At 43.7% G+C, this 22,151-nt stretch overlaps 1 protein-coding gene across 7 annotated transcripts in view; it reads right to left on the minus strand.

Moving 5' to 3' along the window:
- rgs3a (regulator of G protein signaling 3a) overlaps positions 1-22,151 on the minus strand; it is a 111,660-nt gene that overhangs the window by 49,388 nt on the left and 40,121 nt on the right. For 6 of the 7 annotated variants that reach the window (XM_030341373.1, XM_030341366.1, XM_030341365.1 and 3 more), the window contains 2 exons: positions 21,486-21,529; positions 7,809-7,943 (listed from right to left, as the gene is read on the minus strand). In XM_030341373.1, coding sequence (XP_030197233.1) covers positions 7,809-7,943; positions 21,486-21,529 — 179 coding nt within the window. Of the gene's footprint in view, positions 1-7,808; positions 7,944-12,662; positions 12,968-21,485; positions 21,530-22,151 lie in introns of those variants that run through there. The other variant, XM_030341368.1, reaches the window with a different exon arrangement.

The following is a 22,151-nucleotide window of genomic DNA, read 5'->3' on the forward strand; positions in this document are numbered from 1 at the left end:
TTCTGAACATTTTCAGAAAAAAGGGCAGAGTGAATCAATTGAAGTCAAAAAATACAGGCATTCTAGCTCCAGGCTCAGAGAATCCCCGCAAACAGCCAGTGTAACTTTTAGCAGTAGCTCCGTAACATGACGTCAGGCAGTGACTGTCTAGCCTAGCGTGGTATAAATGGCGTGCACATTACCTTAAACATGGGCATCTGGAGACACAGGTGTTGGTGTCAACGTCTTTACAAGAACAACGCCTTTATTAGCGTGACATCCCGGACCCCGAGAGAGAACAGTAAACATACGCACAGTCACACACACACACACAGATGCACCCTCATGCAGAAGAGGTTAAAGCTAATGACTGTATAGCGACAAAACAACAAAAAAAGTCCAACGTGACCATATGTCTGTCGTGTTTGTTTCCCCTTTATCATTCCTTTCCCCCACTCCTCTCGTTCTGCTCTTCCCTGGTTCACTGCAGTCCCAGCTCTGCCACGCATGGATGAGGTGTGTGTGTGTCAATGTGAAACAGTGAGACAGTGGGAGAGAGAGAGAGAGAGAGAGAGAGAGAGAGAGAGAGAGAGAGAGAGAGAGAGAGAGAGAGAGAGAGGGAGAGAGAGAGACAGAGACAGAGACAGAGAGAGAGGTAAAGGGAGAAAAAGGGAGCAGAATAGGATGGATAGAGAAAGAGAGACATTGAAAGAGAGGGAGACTGAGACCGTGGGAGGGGGGAGAAGTCTGAAAAAAGGAGGAATAGAGGATAAGGGACAAACTACAATGATGCAATGCTGTCCAGACAGAAGGTTTAAGGGAATACGGAAGGATAGAAAAAAACAAAACAGAAGGGAGACCGAGTCCCCACAGAGCAAATCAGTGTCCCTCCAGCCCTCCCCTCTATCTCTCTCTCCCTCTACTTCCTTCTCTGAGCTATTTTTAGCAGTAGCTACAATGTGAATCAAAGCAGTGAATCAAGACCTATCAAAGAGGAGCCCGGAAGCAGGCAGCCATATTGTTCACACCTCATAAAACACACAAACACGACCGACACACGCACACACACACTTTCACACGCCCGTCCCCTAAGTGTCCATCATCTGACGGCGGATCCCGGCTAACTTCCTCCTACAAACCTTTATAAAGGTTTGCTGTGCTCTTTAAACGTACCGTGTTCTGGATTTTTCTTTCAACTAAAGAAATATATTTTTTTAAAAACACTGCCAACTGGGTCTACTGTGTACTTTTAGAGCAGTGGTTTAAATTGTTTTTACTATTTACAACCATTTAGAGGACACTTGGTACCGGCCATTTAGGGAGAGGGTAGCTGGCTCAATGATGCCTACAGGAAGACTGTGGACATTGGGCATCGAACCCAGTACCTTTTTGAATACTGTTCTGCCCCATTCCTTCTCTGGTACTAATAACTGTATCGGATTTACCAATATTGGGGTCGATTCGTGTTATGTTTGCTAATTCTATGGTGGCGTCCGAAAGTCTTTCTTTCATAATAAACCTCCAATCTTTGGCTTCATTTTGGGAACCAGTTTCCGGCATTATTGTCAAAGTGTAGGGTACCCAGATAAAGAACGAACCCTGCTTCAATGTGGTGTAGCCCTGGAGACGCTAAATGGACTAACCGTTTAATGACTATAATTAACAACATCATTAAAGCCCAGACCGTATGAGGCAGAATTATATGTGAAATTGGACCGTGTGTTACCTAAACTGATGTAGAGGAGTTGGTACATTGTATAACAATGAAGAGGGCAACCCAGTTCTATCAAAGGATGAAAAGAATAATTAATATTTAAGCGGAAAGGCCTTGATAATAACTCCACAGCATTGGCTCTGTGTTTAAGTGAACGTGCGCGTGTGCTGGTGCTTGTACGAGTGTATGTTATCTACCCTTTCGCATGGGCGCACGTGACTATGTGTTTGGAAGCATGTACGTAGCAGTGTGTGCACGTGTTATTGTGCGTGCATGTATGTGTGAGGCCATGTGTGTGTGAGTGTTTGTTTGTGTATGTGATTTTTTTGAGTGTGTGTGTGTGCATGTTTATGCATGCTTGTGCGTGTGTGTGTGTGTGTGTGTGTGTGCATGTGTGCGTGTGTATGCGTTAGTATGTATGTATGTGTGTGTGTGCATGCTCGGACATAAAGGCAGACATAAAGACGGAGTGAGATGATAAGGGTGGACGCGGGGGGAGACAGAGACAGGAGGCAGGGAGCCTTGGGGCTTCAACAGGTGACAGGCCCACAGATTAAAGAGCAGGGGGGATGGGGGTAGACAGGTGGAGGTGGACCGTGTCCTACAAGCAGACGGCCTGTCAACGAATGAGAAAGGACAAGTGCCAAGATAACGTGTGTCCCACATCAAATACAGAGGACTAAAGGAAATGAAATAGGGGGCGGGGGGTTAGAGAGGCAGAGGGTGTGAAGACGGGACGGACACGCGTATGAGAGAAGGATGAGAAAGAAAGAAAGATCATCCTAAATTCATTTCAGACTCATAAATAGGATTGGAGCAGTTGTTTGGGATCAGCATTGTTTAGTAGTTGCCTTATAGATACCAACAGGCTGATGATAGACATCCAAGATTATGATTGTATGGTGCTTTCAAAATGGCTACATTAATCTCATGGATGGGAGTAACTACATTATTATAATCCAACTAGTTACTTGCATATACCCATTTATTTTAGAATGACTTGGCCACCCTAATGCATTACATTTTGAATACTGGGTCAGAGGTAGCCCATTGTAATGTAAGGCCACTTAACTTCTCACTATTGTGCATGCAGATAGGTAGTGACCAGAGAAGAAGCCATTTTCAGCGGCTTGTGGCGTTGGCTCTATGCCAGTCAGAGCTCAACCTAAATGTCACAGACGGTAGAACACTGCTGACATAGCCTGTGCGTGCAGATTTGTGTGTGTGTGTGTGTGTGTGTTTGCAGATGTGTGTGTGTGTGTGTGTGTGTGTGTTTGCGTGTGTGTGTGTGTTTGCGTGTGTGTGTGTGTGTGTGTGTGTGTGTGTGTGTGTGTGTGTGTGTGTGTGTGTGTGTGTGTGTGTGTGTGTGTGTGTGTGCGTGCAGATTTGTGTGTGTGAGTGTGTGTGTGTGTGCTTGTGTGTCTGTGCACGGGTGAGAGTGTGTGTCAGTGTGAGAGATTGACACACACACACACACACACACACACACACACACACACACACACACACACACACACACACACGCAAACACACACACACACACATGGGGTTTGTTATCAGAGACAATGCACAGCGAAGCAGCTAATGTTTGTGTCTTAGACAAACATTAGCTGCATAGATGCAAAATGAGAATGCAAACTACAGACTTTTGGATTCAAATGACCATTTAAGATCCTCATCAATTATTCAAACGTAAGCCACACTAAAGCCTTACCACGCTAATACAATGTATTATCTTCAGAGTAAAAGGTCTTAATCGGAATACATACATTTGTGTCGACACACCACACCATAAATCGGACACCACACAATTAAAAAACTTGCCGTCGGGTGTGTTACTGTAGAGTTTATTGGTTTGCTGAATCTTTGGCAGTTTTGGCCTGGCTATTCCAATGATCATAAACACAACAACAACCGACACAGAGAAATCTGATTCAAAGTGGTTCAAACTGGTTCACTCAACTTTTGAGATTGGGACTACTGGGTCAAACCACAGTGTGCGATATGAAGCGCTAAATTCAGGTCACATTGTCATGCCTAATAACAAAATATTATCAGGCTGAAGATTAAGCTCCTTGACATTCAAACCTGGGAGAGGACCCAACGGCTTTCCAGACGCACAGCTGTTACAACACAGTAAATACAAATCATCGGTCCCAAGTTCCCTAACCCCAACACTGCACTAGCACCTAAGTTCGGCTCGTTCAATCCTCTTCTCCTCTGTTCCATTCCCTCATTTAATATTCCTTTGCCTTCAACTCCATCACAATCTCCTCATTTAGCAGACATTTAGCCATTTCGTTCTATTCGAATACAAGTGACTAAGATGCTAACTAAAAGCCTAAGCACACATTGAACTTGAGTTGAGAAACAGCAAGCTGACACTGCCACCAACGTGTGGGTGCACTGCAACAGCAGAGGCTTATTTCTGGCTACAAAAGGAAACATGTGTTTAAAATTGAACAATAGAAACCAATGTACATTTCCCCTAAATGTAAATTCCTCCTTTAACAATGAAGCAGGAAATGTCGACACCATTGTGTGTGTGTGTGTGCAGGTGTGTGTTTTGTATTGCATGAACATACAATTGGATTAACAATAAATTACAATACACACAAAGTGCACTTCAATAACAATACAGATTTTGGGACCACGCAGTGCTGTATTTTGTGTTAAACGTCTACATTTGAAACTAAAAAACATACAAATGAGCCTCCTGCCTCTCTCTCCATCTCCCCATAATGGCGTCTTGCAATGCTCCACACACTGGCAGTGTCAGATTTAGTCTCTGTGTGTGCTCACCAATGGATTAGGGGATTACAGACCCACTCTGTGTCTGTGAATGGCAGTAGCAGGAAGCTGCCCTCTGAAACACACCGTGTACAGTTCTGACTCATTTCCTAAATTCATTTATGACCAGGGTAGTACGCCGGTTCCCAGCTTGCTATTAGTTTTCACTTTCATTAGGATGACAAAGTACATTATTATGACCTACGTTTATTATCTACGATCCAACTATTGATCACCTGCACCGCGGCGATGGAGTAAAGTAGGAGCACCGTTTCACAGGCACTATAATAATCAATCAATACATGGGGAGTGTTTTATTGGTGATGTTTATTAGGGGTATCTGTAATGCAGGTCGCACTGCAGTAGTCTGAAGCTCGGCGAAAAGAATGCTCAGAGAGTTGTGACAATAAATTAATGAATGGCCATCCCATAGTGTAAGAATTCGGGCTCCTTGGATTGAAGATCGCTAACTGAAATGAATCCTCAACCCGTACCCCAGCCATTGTTGAAATGGCCCCCGCGTGTGAAGAAAAACATATGCAATATTCAAGACATAATAAATCCCTTTCGCATAATTAAAGATGTTTTTGAAAGGATGATGATAACGCTGACGACCAGGAATATTAACTTGGTGCCTCTGAGGTATTCATTATTCCCCCGAAAAAACGCAATCAAAAGTGAACCAATTCATCGGGCAACATTCCCGTGATTAAGTGTCTGTTTTGCATGCCTTCAGGACAATGGGGATTCTATTACGGCGGAGCCCGAGTTAATAGCCTTCTATGAACACATAGCGGCCACGTCAAGCCTCGCTGTTATCCGCTGTTGGGAATCTTGTGTATGAGGATACATGCATTGTGGCTAAATAATAGTAATTAGACACAATTTATAAGAGGGGTCACCAAGTAAACCTGCTATTTGAGTGAGTAAGCTATTTAATGAGTGAGTGTTTGAGACTGTGAGGGGAAGGAGAACGATGGAGGTAAAGAGAGGGAGGGAGACAGAGAGAGAGACAAAGGACTGTGTTATCTATTGCTCTCTCAACCCAATGCATATCCTCATATGAGCCATCCATCAATTAGAAGAGGTTATAGCGGTGACGCAAGCACGACGCACATACACACATATGACGCACCCACACACACACACACACACAGATGCACACACAGCTCCCAGCAAAAACATACACACACACACACACACAGACACACACACACATACATACATACACCTACACACAGCCCCCTTGCAAGCAAACACACACACACACACACACACACACACACACACACACACACACACACACTCAAAGTTCAAATATTGAACATGGTGCAAATATATTCAGATATCGATCTACTTTTCATTTGCACTGCTGGGTAAAAAATGGCTCATATTGAATCCCTTCGGCAAATACACAAACATTCTGGCAGAGTGGCTCACTCCCTCCCTCGTGTTCTGCAGGAATAAACCCGAGGAGCATTAAATACACACACAGACTGTGAATATATCACACACAAAGACCGAATTCATTTTCGAATCACCTTTCACCTCAACACACAAAGTGCAGATTCCTAGCAAAGAAGAAGAACCAAAGCAGACCCGACCCCATCCTGTGCCCGTTCTGCCTAAGCCAGGAAGGGACCCATCCCATTGGCTGCATTCATGGGCCCGACCCTGGTTTAAAAAAACTCAACTATTCAAAGTGAGTTGGCTGTAAAGAAGCAAACTAATTCGGGGGTTGTTTGAAAGACAAAAGTCTGTCATGATTTTCGTGCAGCAGGATCCTACTGAATAGCATATCCCCGCTCGCTAAGTGCTTTCAAAGTGGCCGACATTAGCAGCAGTGTTCTCCCTGGGACGACACGTTCCTCTAAATACAGAGTAAAAAAAAACAACCTCGGAAACTAAAAACGCCTCCACCACAACACCTAATTACAAAGGCAACCCGGGTCCCCTGGGGAGCACTTGGCGCTTGGGATTTTCCTCAGGTAGCGTTTTGGAAAACATCACGAAGATTCAAAAGTGGCACGCACCATGTCATCCCCTCCCCGTCTCCCCCCTGGTAACCCTGCCGGTGGAAGGACGGGTATTGTTGACTTCCTACGGGTCCCCGTGCCCTGCTCCTAGTGAGCACCCACGGGAGACAGCGTGAGGGCGGGGAGCCTCAGAGAACTACAAGGGTTGTTTTGGTTGTAGCTGCATGCAAAGTAATCCCCCGGCCCGGTATGCAAGGAGGTGAACTGTTGTGGGATAAGACGGTGTATTGTGTCTGGTTTTTAGACCGGGCCTATATCTGTACCTAGTCTTGCATCACACCTGTGAGTGTAGTTTTAGAACAGGCGTGTAAAATGAAGTTGTATCCAATAATATGAAACAGTTGGTGCGAACCAAGTGCATAAATGCCTAAAACAAACGTGTAGATCTAGTTCAGAACTTGACGTGTATATCTAGTTTGAAGCCAAATGTGACTAGATCTAGTTTTAAACCAAGGCTGTATATTTAATTGTATACCAAGTGATTATATTTAGTTTAAAAAGAATATATGGTTTAAAGCTAGGGTAAGCAGTATATATCAGAAGCTTTTTTTGTCATATTTGTTGAGATTCTTGCATCCAGCAATCAGTAAATCGATTGCTCTGACAAAAAATAAATCTAAACCTGTATCTGTGGCAGTTGCTGATCTGTAATAACCTTATTCAATCATTTCAGTCAGCCCAAATTAAATTATTGGTTGGCCTACCTACATACCCGCCTACCTGCACTCTCTCATTGTGCATGATCGGAGTCGAGCTGGTCATGTGCTTTGGGGGAGATCTTTTGGAGGGAGAGCCAAAGGGAGTGGTGGGACTTTTTCTGTTTGATACTTTCAAACTTTCAAATACTCTGGCATGTTTCTTCAAATTGCCTATCCTAGCTGTAAAACCAAACGATTTAGAATTAAATCGTTAAAACGTATAGATCTAGTTTTAAACCAACTGAATAGCTAGTTTCAAACCCAACATGTAAATGTATTCACGAAAAGTTTAATTTAGACCAAATGTTGAATAATAATAGTATTTTAGTATAATAGACTCAACCCTCTAATGCAAAACCCGGGGCAAAAAAACACGTAGAAGGCGTGTACGAAACAAGTGCGTCCAACACTCTGTACATTTCCCCATAACGTCAGTTGCCTCAAGGGGGCGTGGCCTAGCACACAGGGTGTGGCTGCAAGCGGAAAAAAATAAAATAAAATAAACAAGCCAATCGCTGCCCAGGGAGAGGCTCCCCGGAGAGGCTCGTCGTGGGGAGATAAGGGGGAGCACTATAGGGAGTGTTCACCTACCTGCTCAAAGTGCGTGGCCACGGGCTCCCTTCTCTGGAGCTGGATCTGCTTGTCGATGTTTTCCTTCAGGCACTGACACACGCGGCGCTTCTGGTCCACCGAGTAGGCTTCCAGGCTGAGCAGGCAGTCACACTTCTACCCGGGGTGAGTTAGAGAGAGGGGAGAGAGAGAGAGAGAGAGAGAGAGAGGGGAGAGAGAGAGAGGGGAGGGAGAGAGGAGGGGATGGACAGTGGGTTGATTAGTTATCTTCTGTCACGCTAAAGACAAGTGCTGTTGAGGGGGAGGGTTTTGGGCGAGGGGGAGAAGTGAGGGAAGTTGGGAATGTACCGCACTGATTTTATGGACAAGCAAACAGTGAGCAAGAGGCATGGCATTAGGCTCTGTGGCTTATGCCAGTTGTGTGTGTTTGTGTGTGTGTGTGTGTGTGTGTGTGTGTGTGTGTGTGTGTGTGTGTGTGTGTGTGTGTGTGTGTGTGTGTGTGTGTGTGTGTGTGTGTGTGTGTGTGTGTGTGTGTCAGAGTGAGAGGGAGAAATAGAGTTGGGGGGTGAGGCAGAGAGACAGAGAAACAGCATGATTAAGGGAGGGAGAGGGGAGAGATAGTAAAAGGAGAGAGATAGTGAGAGATAGGACGAGAAGGGTGTGTGAGAAGAGAGATGCACAGTAGGGAGGTGTGGAGTGGATTTATGATAGAACAGATAAGAAAGCACTTGCACTTGAACATGGCAGACATTATTGTAGTCCTTGTCGGAATAAAGGACCTAAGGATCATAATTCTGTACCATATTATCGATTGAAGTAAACCCAAACAGCTAAAACACTGTCTATTCACAAAGGCATTAGGAAAATGTAGAGCAAGACAAGGAGGAATTTTTTGAATTTGTTTTTTATTTAATAACCTGTAAAAGTTGTTTGACATTTATATTTGATGACCTGTTTATAGAAAAGTTATTTTCCTGTACCGACATTGAGCCAATATGAACAAAATTAATATCTTTATCAAAAGTTTTTTGAATAAAAACTATGAAAGATGAATATTAAGGAACTGAAAAGGAAACTAACCCGAACCCCAGAATTAGACTCAACATTCCCCATCCATCAATATGTATATATATATATAGTACATATATTTACATTTTATTTTGTTGTGTTAAATATATACATTTGAGTTCCGGACGGTTACAGCATGGGTTATAAACAGAAAAGCGTTTTTATTCCATTTAGTTCAAGTCTTCTGGGACGGCTTGGTGTTTGTCCACCAAACAAGCTTTCTCAAGTTATTTTTCTCTCGCCATTCGCTACCGTTTACATTTTTTCTCAAACAAGGTCCCTTGGGGGCAGCGCCGGGGGCTTGACCAAGGCTCTCTACAACAAAGACCCAATCTGTGATATGAACACGAGTGTGTGCGGGACAAAGTTCAGTTTATGCAGAGGGCATGCATTTGATGTAATTACCACTATAATGTGAGACACTCACAGCGTACTGGGGTAAAGAAGAGATGCATAAATCTCACTAAACATGTGTCTGTGTCTTTTCTAAACAGGAAAATAAATGGATTTTGTTCTTGGTACTAAACAGACTTTTGGATGGGTTTCAGCCGGAGGAGGAGATGGTCAAATACATCCCATAATATGATTTACGGGATGAGCAGAGAAGATTCGATAGCAATGCACTCTCTTATTCATCATGTTGAATTAAAAGAATAGTTTATAAAGGGAGAGTGGGTCTTGGAGTCATCACACACATCCATACACGCACACACACACACACACACACACACACACACACACACACACACACACACACACACACACACACGTGCACACACACACACACACACACACACACACACATGAATATTCAAAGACAGTAGTGAATGAATACCCTCAGTATCTTGTTATTAAAAAACAAATTAATAACTAATACATTTTCTTATCAAAGTGGTAAGTGGTGCAAAGACATTGCGACAAATGTGACGGTACTAACATGGGGTCATTCGTGGCGTATTATTAGCTGGTAGATACTGAATTGGAGATAGTAATCTCGCAGAATAAATAAAAATAACTGCTACCAGCTGGGCTCTGCAAGCCGTACTAATAAGAAATGGGCCCGCGACATGCAATATGTGGTGTGGCAGATACAATATCTTACATTCCTCATCTGGCAGAGGAAGTGGGTTTGTTTATGTAATCTGGGTGTACAAATATGTCACACAGTGACGATGGGGGGGATGTGACCATATGGCATCATCGTACGTCTCTGCATTACAACTCATGTAGGAACTGATAATCATACACGTCTGCATTATGTGTAGAAAAAGAGGGCAGGAGAGTGTTGTTGCGTAGTGGATAGTGGTCCAACTACTACCCGGAAGGTACCAGGGCTGCGCCAAATCCAGATTAATTGGATACCAAATTTCCACAGGAGGTATCGCGTGACGCAAGGCATCCTACTCAAGAGATGACCACTGCGGAAATTAGGGATCGAACCCAATTTGGATTTGGAATTTGGATTTGGACGCGATTAATGAGTAGGTTAATCACGTCCAAATCCAAATTCACTGTAAGTGCTTTGGAAAAAAGCTAAAATAAGACCCCACAGCACACAGGAAATATATCTCTTCTAGTATCATGATTGTGCAAAGCAGAACCCAAATGCAAAATGGCCTTTCGTTTTATTTGGTTTGTTTTTTGTGGTTGTGATGCTACAATTATGTCTGGCAGATCCAGGCACCATTACAATGGAGTGAGTGTGTAACGGCATCGCTGGCTTCTCGTCGGCATTGCCTCAATGCCTTCTTTTGTGAAGAAATATTGAGTTTAGATAGCTCAGTAATTTATTTCAGAATTGGCTTGAACATGACATCACATCTGTGACAAATTGCTTTTCCCTTTTATTGGAGATTAATTCAATTTCCCCGATCCATGGTCTACTTGAGCCTAGATCTTTGACGGGACACAATATCACTTTGACTTTTGGCCCCGCTCCCAGGGAGAGCACTTTGGACTGTTTGACATGGAGCCATGAAATTGAAAGAATTATAGGAGGTAAGTCAATGGAGATGTTGATGTAACTACCATTTTGTTTCTATTATAGAAAATCTGACCGAAGAGGCGATTCTTCAACTGTAATATACTAAGTGCCTTTCTACTCAAGACCAGTCACAAAGTGGGCTATTGTTCTAGAATTTGATCCGGGTAGAGATGACAAGACCACTCTTGTGTAATGATGATTTGGTATAGACTACCTATAATACTACCTTTTTAATCATGATGCTTTATTAACCTAATGGAAAATTTAGTGAAGTTAATAGAGACAAAACATGTACCCTAATACTAGCAATAGCTGCAAGAGCTACTTTAACATATAACCCTACTATATCTCCTGTAATGGCTAGAGCTACTTTAGCTACCGTCAGCGCTATAGCTACTATTGCCAATGTTATTGCTGGAACTTCTATAGCTACCAAAGCTAACATATAGTGTTGTCGCTACAGTTACTAATAACTAGTGACATAGCTATGGCCAGTAAAGCTAGTGTTATCTCTATAGCTAAAATAACTACTGTTTATCCATATAGCTATACAGCTAGTATAGCTATGGCTACTACCTTGAGTTCACGTGCTGTGTACGAATACAACCACCCGGGAGATAAACACGACCGCTTATTAGATGAAAGTCAATGAATTGCCACTGGACTGCCATGGAGAGGCTAAAAATACAGACAGCATTTCCCCATAATCAGATTGATTAAAGTGTTCCCCGGCCGAAGCCCTCCTCTTGCCCCCCCCCCAAAGCCATCTGGCAGACAGGTTTCTCACTGGGTTGCTGTCAACATAGCCCACCTTAGCTGCAGGAATCAGCATGCTAATGCTAACGGTGACAGCTATGCCATTCTAATGACTGAGTATGAATGCCGACGTACATATATAATGGCAGAGGCAAGGTGCTCGACGTCAAGAAGAATGTCATTTAAATGGATGATTATTTTTCTTTCTTTAATTTCTCTCGTTGATTTAATAATGATTAAATAAAGGTATAATGGGGCAAATGCTTTTTTGTGACTTTGGAGTGTTTTAGAACGGAACATCAACACACATTGTTACTGACAACCGTTGTGTTGACACAACATGACCTCTCGCTAGCATTCCAATGATGATCATAAAAACAGAACCCTGGGTTCGCGTGACTTAAAAAGAGGTATTGCAATTAGGTTATACATGGCTGAAAATGTAATTTAATTTAGGAAACTGGAAAAATACATCTATGTTTCTGTATAATTGTAACCCATTTTGGAAATACCAGTCGGTAGTACTTGGTACTATTATGCACCTAAATTTTCAATTTGGCCCATTTTAATTGAGTTGAGAAGCAACAAAGACCATCGAAGCCGGCTACCCGAGATTTTGGTTTGAAATAGCTCCAGGACATGGCAACCAACAAGGATTTTACATAACTTCAGCTAAATTAATATATTTTCTTCGTTATGAGACAGTAAAGTGTGACTACAAGCCGAAAAGTTCCATCACCAAGGTTCGATCCCCAGTGTCCTCGGCCAGCCTGTAGCTCTCGTTGAGAAAAGGTCCTAACCCCTATCGACAGCATCCACAATTAACTTTAAAAGTATGTTTTTTGGTAAACCCTATCTAGGTCAAAACAATCTTCCATTAGCTGGTGGAAGGTCTTAATTGTAGACCCTGCCCACCTGCTCCTTATTAGTCATTGAGCACAGTTTAAATTCAGCTTTTGTCTTCAGTACTAGAAGCATTCCGTTTTACACAAAAAAAAACGAAAATGTTACTGATCGTTATTTTCGTAATATTTGCTTGATGTTAGAACAAAACGTAAAAAACTCACATTACACCCAACGCTGGACTCAACCAACTCCGCTGCCACTCTCCTCAAAGCTCCAGTGGTCATATCCATGAACAGCCTGCCATACGCCAACACGCCAAACGCTGTCATACTCAATTAGCACCAGCCAGCTACACTGGTGCTACACAACGCTTTCATACTTACAACTCACGGGTTGTTAGCAATCTATCAAAATACACACAACTGCCATTCCGTCAGCACTTCCGTTTGCTAATGTCGCTCTCTCTCTGTTATGGAGGCAGAGGCTTACATGTTGGCACTGCTTATTGCTTTCGAAGGGCTAGCGTTTAATTGACTTAGCACTGCAAATAGACGACGTGTAAGCAGCTGTTAATGAGGCTTAGGCAGTTGGCAGACTTGAACCCTTCTACGTCACATGTACACCTCAGAGATCACTAGGTCCTGATCTCGCTGGGCTAAAACAACACACACATTGTGACCATGGGCTGCTCGATTATGGAAAAAATCATAATCATGATTATTTTGGTCAATATTGAACTCACGATTGTTCAAACGATTATTTTTGAGTTTGAAAGCATGATGCATTTATTCAGCATTTCTCTCCAAATTAACACTGTAACAGAGAAGTTAGAAAATTCCCCTTACCATTTTGTTTTCGAAAATAAAAGTCGAAAATAATAAACAAATATGTATCAAGCTGTTTTGCGATATCTATCAAATAAAATAAATAAATAATAATACAGTTCAACCCGATTATATTAGTTGGAGATAGTTTGACACAAAAATCGAATTTGCGATTAAAATTTGATTAATTGCACAGCTCAATGTAACCACTTTCCCCTATTTGTTTTCTGGCACTGAATACTGCTACAGCTCTTTCCATTTTCAGGCTGTCCTGTTGATTTTAATAACTTCTCCCTTTTTCCCGTTATTGAGTCGTGTTGTGCTGACAACATTCTTCTTGTTGTCCTGACAACCTCTTCCCCTTCACTTGTTCTTTGGCCATCGTCTTGTCCAGACAACCTCGGCCTGTTTTCTGGCTGTATTGTTGCCTTGAAAACATCTTTATTTATAAGGTAGCAGGTCAGGGAGGTAGCGTAGTTCACCTGGGCAGTTAGGGCTTAAGTGCAACTCCAGCTCTTAGTCGTATTGGTCATCATTCATCTCACTGTGTCTGACCAGTCAGTTTGAGTCAACCTTTCTGAAATGTCTTCATGCACCATTCAACAGGAAGACACCTGACCCTCTCATTCTTCAATGCAAACATTACAGTAAAAGTACTTCTGTATTCTGCATACAGCGCAGTTTTAATCTTTTTAACTAGGTTGTCACCGCGGTACCCTCTTTTGCAGCTACTTCACTTTAGATTTCTATTGATTGTGTGCTGGACTGAAGGTGTAAGTCGCATCGGGTAAAAGTGTCTGTTAAATTACTCAATGTACTTGCTTATTTAATAGGGTAAAATCCCACATGTGTACTTATATTTAGATTTTGTTGTGAACTCCCTCTTGGTCAAACACTGGCGCCATCTTGTACATGGCAGACAGTATTTATTTGTTGTTTCTGCTTTATAAAGATATTTCTGCGAATCTAATCTATTTCCGATTTATTGGTCAGCAAGCCTCTCTGACGGCTTGCAATTGAGGGAATAAGCCCTGGAGGTAGCAGTGGTGTTGAAAGAGCTGTAGTGTTGGGTGGCTATTGTGGTTTCCGCTTAGCACTGTCCCATGACTATAGACTGAGAACAGAAACAAACCCAAGCCACCGGTTCAAAAACGAGGTGCCATTATGCAGTGGATGTGTGTCTGTGTGTGTGTGTGTGTGTACACGTGTGTGCGTGTATTTATGTGTATGTGCATGCATGCTAGCCTGCAATACGTGCCTCTGTGCATGCGTGCGTGCAGTTGTGTGTGTGCGTGAATGCGTGCCGTGCGCTCGTGGATTTGTGTACATGCATGCTTGTGTGAGGGCGTGGGTGTGTATGTGTGCGTGCTCTCATGTATGTTTGTGTGTGGGAAGCAAGTACAGTATGTGAGATAACATCAGAAGTGAACCAACGTTTTGAAACGCGATAGATAAGAAAGCTCAAACTATTCTGCAATGGTTTTGTTGGGGGGACTTGTTTTGATCTCATGAAGTCAGAAGCTTGACCAATCCTGCAAACGTATCAACAAACTAAGATTCTCATGTTTGTGGATGTCCAAAAAAAGAAGCACCTAGTAAATAGGACTTCCTTCTTTGGTCTCAATGCGTTTCCCACCGGTTGTATCTATTTCTGTCCTGTTTTTGGTCTCATCCTCAAGGTTCCCCTGTGCTCGGCCCTGATGAGGACTCTGTGGTGGAACGAGGAGGAATGCGAGAAGTGAAGCAGCTCCCGGCCCTGAAGGCATTTCATCTGCCACTCGGGATTATGCCCCCCCCCCCCCTCGTCCCCTCCCCCAACCCCAACCCTTAACCCTTCTTCCAGATAAAACATGCAGGAGACAGAAGACAGGAACGCATCCTTCGGTGAGACCCGTGTGTCATTTGACTTGCGTTGCGGCGTTGCCACACTGAAGAAACATTTTGGGTTAGACAAATTCTATGAGGGATAAGAGGAAGATGAGGAAGATGAGGATGAAGGGGGGCTAGGTGCTCCACCCCCCAGGGCTGTTCAGTGTTCCATCCTCCCGCTGCGTTTAAATTGAACAAGGTTCTGCTCCTCCCACGTCTCCTCCACTAAACTCCTCACATTTGCAGATGACACAATACTGGCAGCTGGATTCACCAAACCGACAGGGGGGCCGTGCCTCTGTAGGGTCTACGCGACACACACACACACACACACACACATACCCGCAGAACGAGGGAGGAAAAAGGCAGGTCGATTTCAATAAGCATCCTTCTACCTGACCTTATTTATAATCAATCATTTGTATTGTATTATATTGCATTGTGTGTCTGTAGTGTTGTTTATGTCTAAATGGTAAATGGTAAATGTAGATACCGATTTTGAGTAATACAAGTGAATTGACATTGCTTTGTTTTTGCCACCTCCATTGTGTGGCCTGATGTTTCTCTGTAACAACAAGCAACGTTGTTGTACATCTCAACGCAGCCGCTGCACAGTGTGATTTGCTTTCAACCAGATCAGGGTTTAATCAGCACCGAGGGAGGCTAGCATATCAGCCCACCGAATGAATTGCTAGCACAAAGTAAGTAGGTTTCACGGACAAGGATCGATAGGCACCTACATATCACACACTGGCCTCAGCCTGGAGTGACAAGCTGTGGGGTTATTTTTTCTTATGGCCAGTCAATAGTGACGTTGGCCCAGAGAGTGTTATTTACAACACACGTGCACATTCACACACACACACACACACATATATGTGGATGCACGCAAACACATGCTCACATTCTCACAGACTCACACACATTCTCTCACACACCCACACACATATGCACAATCACACATGCATGGCAACACACAAACAAACCTCTACACAAGCACACACCTACACAAGTGCACACACACAGACCTATCTGCACGCAAACTCCCACACCCATGCAAACACACATACCTACACAAGTAAACACACTCAGAGTTTTATGGCACCATCTATATCCTTTACTTGAACCAGAGACAAAATCTTTCCGCTTAAATCTATTTAACGGAAATTCCTGTGTCGTCTACCGTATCAACAAACCCGCTGCACCCGAAACTGAGAAATAATCTGACCTCCTACACCACAAACACCATGGAGGAAAAACAGTGGAGGGAAGTGATCCTAAACAGTATGTTCACAGGCTTATGTACACACGAACACTACCGCGCCTGAGGGTTGAGCCCCTGGGACTGCTTTTATAACTGGCTCCTTCTCAATCTGTCACGGTCATGTGATCCTTACGTTCCTCTGAGCACGACTGAGCGGATGAGACTACGGGCCGACACATCGGGGCTAAATAATGCTGAAAGTGGACCGACGTTTTGATGGAAGGAAAAAGCGGTGGCATGTCAGCGCTATAAACAGCGAACCAAGAGTTGCCTGGCGTGTCTGTGCTATAAAAAGCTAACCGAAAGATGACTGACATGTCGGCACTATAAAAAAGTGAACTGAAAGTAAACAGAGATGTTGAGCTCTGTTAGTTTCAAAACATCCGAAGGTGCTGTTATGTTAAGTGGTCTGAATACACAATGTCATGAGATATGACAGGGAGGGGGGCTGGGGGGGTATTAATCATTGTAACTGCTGTGCTTGGGCAAGTGGTGATTATTCTGGATTGCTGGCTCATCCATGAAGAAGGGCATCGTGGCAATTAGACGTTAATGGCGGCCACTGACAAGACGTCTTAATGGAGACAGAGGTAAATGGCCTACAGTGAGAGAAGGAGGAAGAGTACACCTTTATCCTCCTCGTGTGTGTGGCCCCGTTCTATAGCGAGTGCTCTAAAAATAAAGTAATCCATACTGCACAACATGGTGGATGCCGCTGCCATATCACTATGGCCGGTTAAAATGTAATTGTAGCGCGCGCTAACATTATTATCTACAGTGCCATCTCATTGAGCTGAAGCACCGAAACGATAGACATCAATCACATATAGTATAAACTGTTATTAAATGTAGACGGTCCTCACTATTCAGGGATGTGAAGATATATATAAAAAAACTAATTAGTAGACTCCCACATACAATCCCACTACTACAAGAAACATCTATTAATCCTCACTGGACGTCCATTTTATTAATCAAAAATATGTATTACCACACTTTATACAGATAATACATTCTAACAAGTGTTTGTTTATATAGATGAACATTCATTGACTCTAAACGAAGAGAGCTTACATATAATACTACAAACACTCCCGAAAATCAACACTTCCAAAGAATACACCGTCTCTAACCTACGACAACTCACATCTTCGGTGTCAGAGAGCAGGCGTTGTTCCAGGGACCCTGCCTCCCTGTTCAACCTCCGCCTGGTACCAGCCCGCTGGGACAAGTTGCCCATGACTAGGTCGGCACTACGCGCAATCCAGCCACGGGAGATATAACAGAAAAAGGAATCGGACTCAAACGTGACGAGAAAGCGAACAAACTAGGAGCCCTGTCAACGTTCCGATGGCCGTGAGATGAAGCCCCTTGCCTGTTCCTTCTTTCTTCAGTTCGACTATTCACCGTCACTCGCTGCTTAAACTTAATTTCTCAAGACACACACACACACGTGCACAGCACACACACCCCCACCCCTTCACACACACACACACACACACACACACACACACACACACACACACACACACTCCTTCCACTCAAATCTGGGTTGGATTGGTTTCCTTTTAGAGTGCATGCTGCTAAAATAAGACAACCTCCATTAACATGCGGGGGGAAGGACAGTCCAAGTGCTCACGACTTCGAGTTATGAATGCTCTCAAACAGACAGCACAGTGGGATGGGTGTGGACCACTGTCTAGACAGTTGAACCTTAATCACCTTGAATTGGATAATTCCCTTATGAGAAATTATACACATAAATGATGGAGTCCAATGCCATATCTATAACTAGTAAGAAGTAAAGTGTGTGTGTGTGTGTGTGTGTGTGTGTGTGTGTGTGTGTGTGTGTGTGTGTGTGTGTGTGTGTGTGTGTGTGTGTGTGTGTGTGTGTGTGTGTGTGTGTGAATAGCATCATAACACCCTAAAAATGCAAGGTCATGCCATTTCCTTGACGTTTCAATGACACTTCACCTGAAGATTCTCACCATTTAAACCACCTCCGGCCATTTCAGAATCACCCAGGGTCCTAGCTAGGATTTGAGGACATTCTGGGCTTAGGCCTCTGTAGGAGAGTCTGTAAGAAGTGATCACTCGACTATTGATTGTGTAACTGGTTCTTGACCTTACATCACTTGTTGAATCGAGGAGGAAAGGAGAAGGTAAGAGAGGGAGCGAAGTATGTAAAAGAGGAGAGGAAAGCAGAGAAGAGGCAAGGAGAAGACTAGAAGAGAGGATGGGAGGAGAGGAGGGGAGAGAAGAGGAGGGGAGGGGAGAGAAGAGGAGAGGAGAGGAGAAGAGAGGAGAGCAGGGGAGAAGAGAGAATAGGAAGAGATTCGAAAGGAGAGAGAGGAAAGGAGGGGAGGGGGAGAGAAGGTAAGTGAGGAGAGGAGAGCTTAGAGGAAAGGAGAAAGGAAGAGGAGAGGAGAGATAGAGAGGAGACAAGAGGAGATAGTGCAGATAAGAGCAAGAAAGAGGATGGGAGAGGGAAGCACAGGAGATGAGAAGGGAAGGATGAAAACAGAAGAGTAAATAGGATTAAAAAAAGTAAGAAAAAAAAAATAGTTAAGACAAATATAGGATGAGAGGAAAGCGTAGAAGAGGAGAAGAGAATAAATAGAAAACAGTCGTTTGGGTAAAAGGTGGCTGCGCAGCCTTTTCTTTGGGCCGACTCGAATGTTGACTGTGATTTAATTTTGCCTCACCCAGAAGGAGCTTTGAAAACGAGCATCTGTTAAAGGACCAAATCTAAATGTGTTTGTTTCATGGGCTACAAATGTGCAGTGCTAACTCCCTCGAGTAGATACAAACGAAATTGCTGACAGGTTAATCGTGAATAATTGATGACGGATTTCAGGTTTGGGGTATAAGTGTGTATGTGTGTGTACCTGTGTGTGTGTGTCTGTGTGTTTGTGTCTGTGTTTTTTAATGATTTTTTTATGAAAAGTATGCATATGTGATGAAGGTAGAAATCCAAAGTTGGAGGAATAAATATGTATGAAGAAGTCACATCCTGTCCATAGCATAGTTTACCAGTGATCCACTTAATCACTATCCATTCATATCTTTTTTCTCGCTCTCTCTCGCAACCCTTTCCCATTCTTCGACATTCTATGACGTGAAGCTACGCCGGCGATTTCTCTTGTCGGCAAAATGCAACGTCTGTTATGGACTTGACCGGACAACGAAAGTAATATAATCCACCCAGCATGTCAAGAGGTTGCGGGCATGATCTCTTTAAAAACTTCCGTCCTTCTCTTACGTAACCTTTCTATTTATATGCTCTTTAATTGAATGTGCTTTATCCTTTGTCCTGTCAATTTAGCCTTAAGGAAATATATCAGGAGTCTTTTTATATAACTGCTTGCTCCGTTTCGTCGGGAGCAAGCCAGTTTTTTGCTCACTGCTAGTGCCCCCAAAAAAAGGCACGTTAAAAATTCATAAGCTGCTAATGAAGCGACGAAGCACACTTTCAAAGTGTGTGTGTGTGTGTGTGTGTGTGTGAGGGGGAAATGACATTATGTGGAATAATAGAGATGAAGGGCTTTGGGAAGTCTTTGGGGTTTGAAGGTAAGAATAGAATGAATTGATTTTGACCTTTGCCTGGTAAAGAGAGGCTGGTTTGATGAAGAAGCGGAGGAGGAGAAAGAAAGGAGGAAAGGAGGAGAACACAGCTCTGTTGTGAGCGCCATGGTATGGGGCGGGCGGTCAGCTGTTGACCACACGCTCTAAAAAAAACACATGGCTGAGATAAAAAGAGAGACAGAAGGAGGGGGAGAGAACGAGATAAAGAGAGAGGAGAGAGAAGGAGGGAGAAAGAGGGGAAGGCCGACAGAGAATAGAGAAAGGGAGGGTTATATATATATTAAAAAAGAGAGAGAGAGAGAGAGAGAGAGAGAGAGAGAGAGAGAGAGAGAGAGAGAGAGAGAGAGAGAGGAAGATAGGGGAAGAAATAAAGGACGGCAGAGAGTGAAATAGGGATAGCGGGAGATGGAGAGGGAAGGAGAGGGAGCAGCAGAGAGCAAAGGCGTGAGAGAGAGAGGGAGGAAGACGACGAGTGTACGAGGCGGAATAGAGAATGGAGAAGATTTTCATTAAAGCTTTCTGCTCGCCCTCGTGTCTGGCACCTAATGTGATTTCCCCCGGAGACGATGGGCCCTGCGGCGAGGACACACGAGGCCTTCCTTCAGCGTCCTTCTCTCTCTTACTGTTCGTGGCTCACTGTACCATCGATAAAGCCAACAAGCACACCGCATGTAATGGACCTACTTGTGGTGTGTGTGCGTGCAGAGAGAGAACCATTACGGGATGGTGTGTTGCTGGGATTGAATGCCGCGGTGTAATGCGATAGTATTCAATGATAGTTTCGCCAATGTGAATGTTACTTCTTTCTTCTCATCGCTCAAACAGGTATACAGTTTGAGCAGCAAGCAACTTCAGGTTGGATTAAATGTTGTAAGAGGATCACGGTCGAAGATTTAATATCGGGACACCAATGTGAATGCACGCCAATCCCACATGCATGTATGTAATACCAGCTATTCTGTTGTTTCATTGGTTAACAGTGGTGTAGAAGGAAGTCAAACCATTAGGCCTAGATGCTTCCATCCATCTCTCTTTAGCTCAGCCACTTCGGCTCATCCTACGAACACGCTCGTACTAAGTACTACACCGCAAATGCACTGCGCAGATATTCAACAACTTTAACCCACTGCTAACCGTCGGCTTACGTACATATTTATGACACACATCCTTTTTACCTCTTGACCTGCACACTTGCGTGTAGAGCAACCCTTGCAATAAGAAACGATTTGATTTACTTGTCCAAGCCGTATCCTTCTGCGTACCTCACACACGTAGCTCAAGGCGGTATGACTAAATAAATGTTATTCAATACACATCTCCAGCCAATAAACATATCTGCTGCTTAGCAGGGTCCCATCTGTAGCGCTGCATGTTCAACGACCCAGCTCGTAAACATGCTTCCCACCCTGGGGCTCCAGCCCCGGGGTGAGGATGCTCAGTAGGATGCTGTTCGGATGGAACGTCAGAAAGGCGCGGACACAAGCGGGCCAGTGTTCCCTTACCTCCGTCATGTGAATAATGTAGAATCTGAGTTCCTCCGCGTGATCTGCAAACACAAAGAGACACAGAGAAAGTCAAACATGTGCAAGTCATCCGCAGTTTCCGCTTAAAGTGGGGATTGGTTGCTTGTGTGGTGATATAATGACTTCTGGAGCACTTTCTCTGTTGGGCAAATGTGTAATGAGATCACATTTGTCGTTCCCGTTTTGTCATTAGGCAGACGCTTTTATCTGAATCAACTTAAAAGCGAGGCTGAGAATGAGCAAAGCCTACAACATCGAGGGAACTACAAAACCTTTTTTAATTGCTGCTTAATTGTATGTAATTAACTTTAACTTGTTGAAAATAATGTACCTGTATATGGCATTAGGTGGATACAAGTCATTAGATCTGCTTGTCTTCACTGGGGGAAAGGTTTGCAGTCATGACAAATCATGTTCATTAGACAGCCCCTAAGGAGCTGTGTGTCTTTTTGTCAACACAGACACACACACACACACTGTGTTTAGCCACTGGGGTGTTAAGCGGCACGCATGTTTGCAAGCATGTATCGGCTAGAATCACACACACACACACACACACACACACACACACACACACACACACACACACACACACACACACACACACACACACACACACACACACACACACACACACACACACAC

The sequence above is a fragment of the Gadus morhua genome, chromosome 19, assembly GCF_902167405.1.
Source record: "Gadus morhua chromosome 19, gadMor3.0, whole genome shotgun sequence".
Taxonomy (NCBI): Eukaryota; Metazoa; Chordata; class Actinopteri; order Gadiformes; family Gadidae; genus Gadus; species Gadus morhua.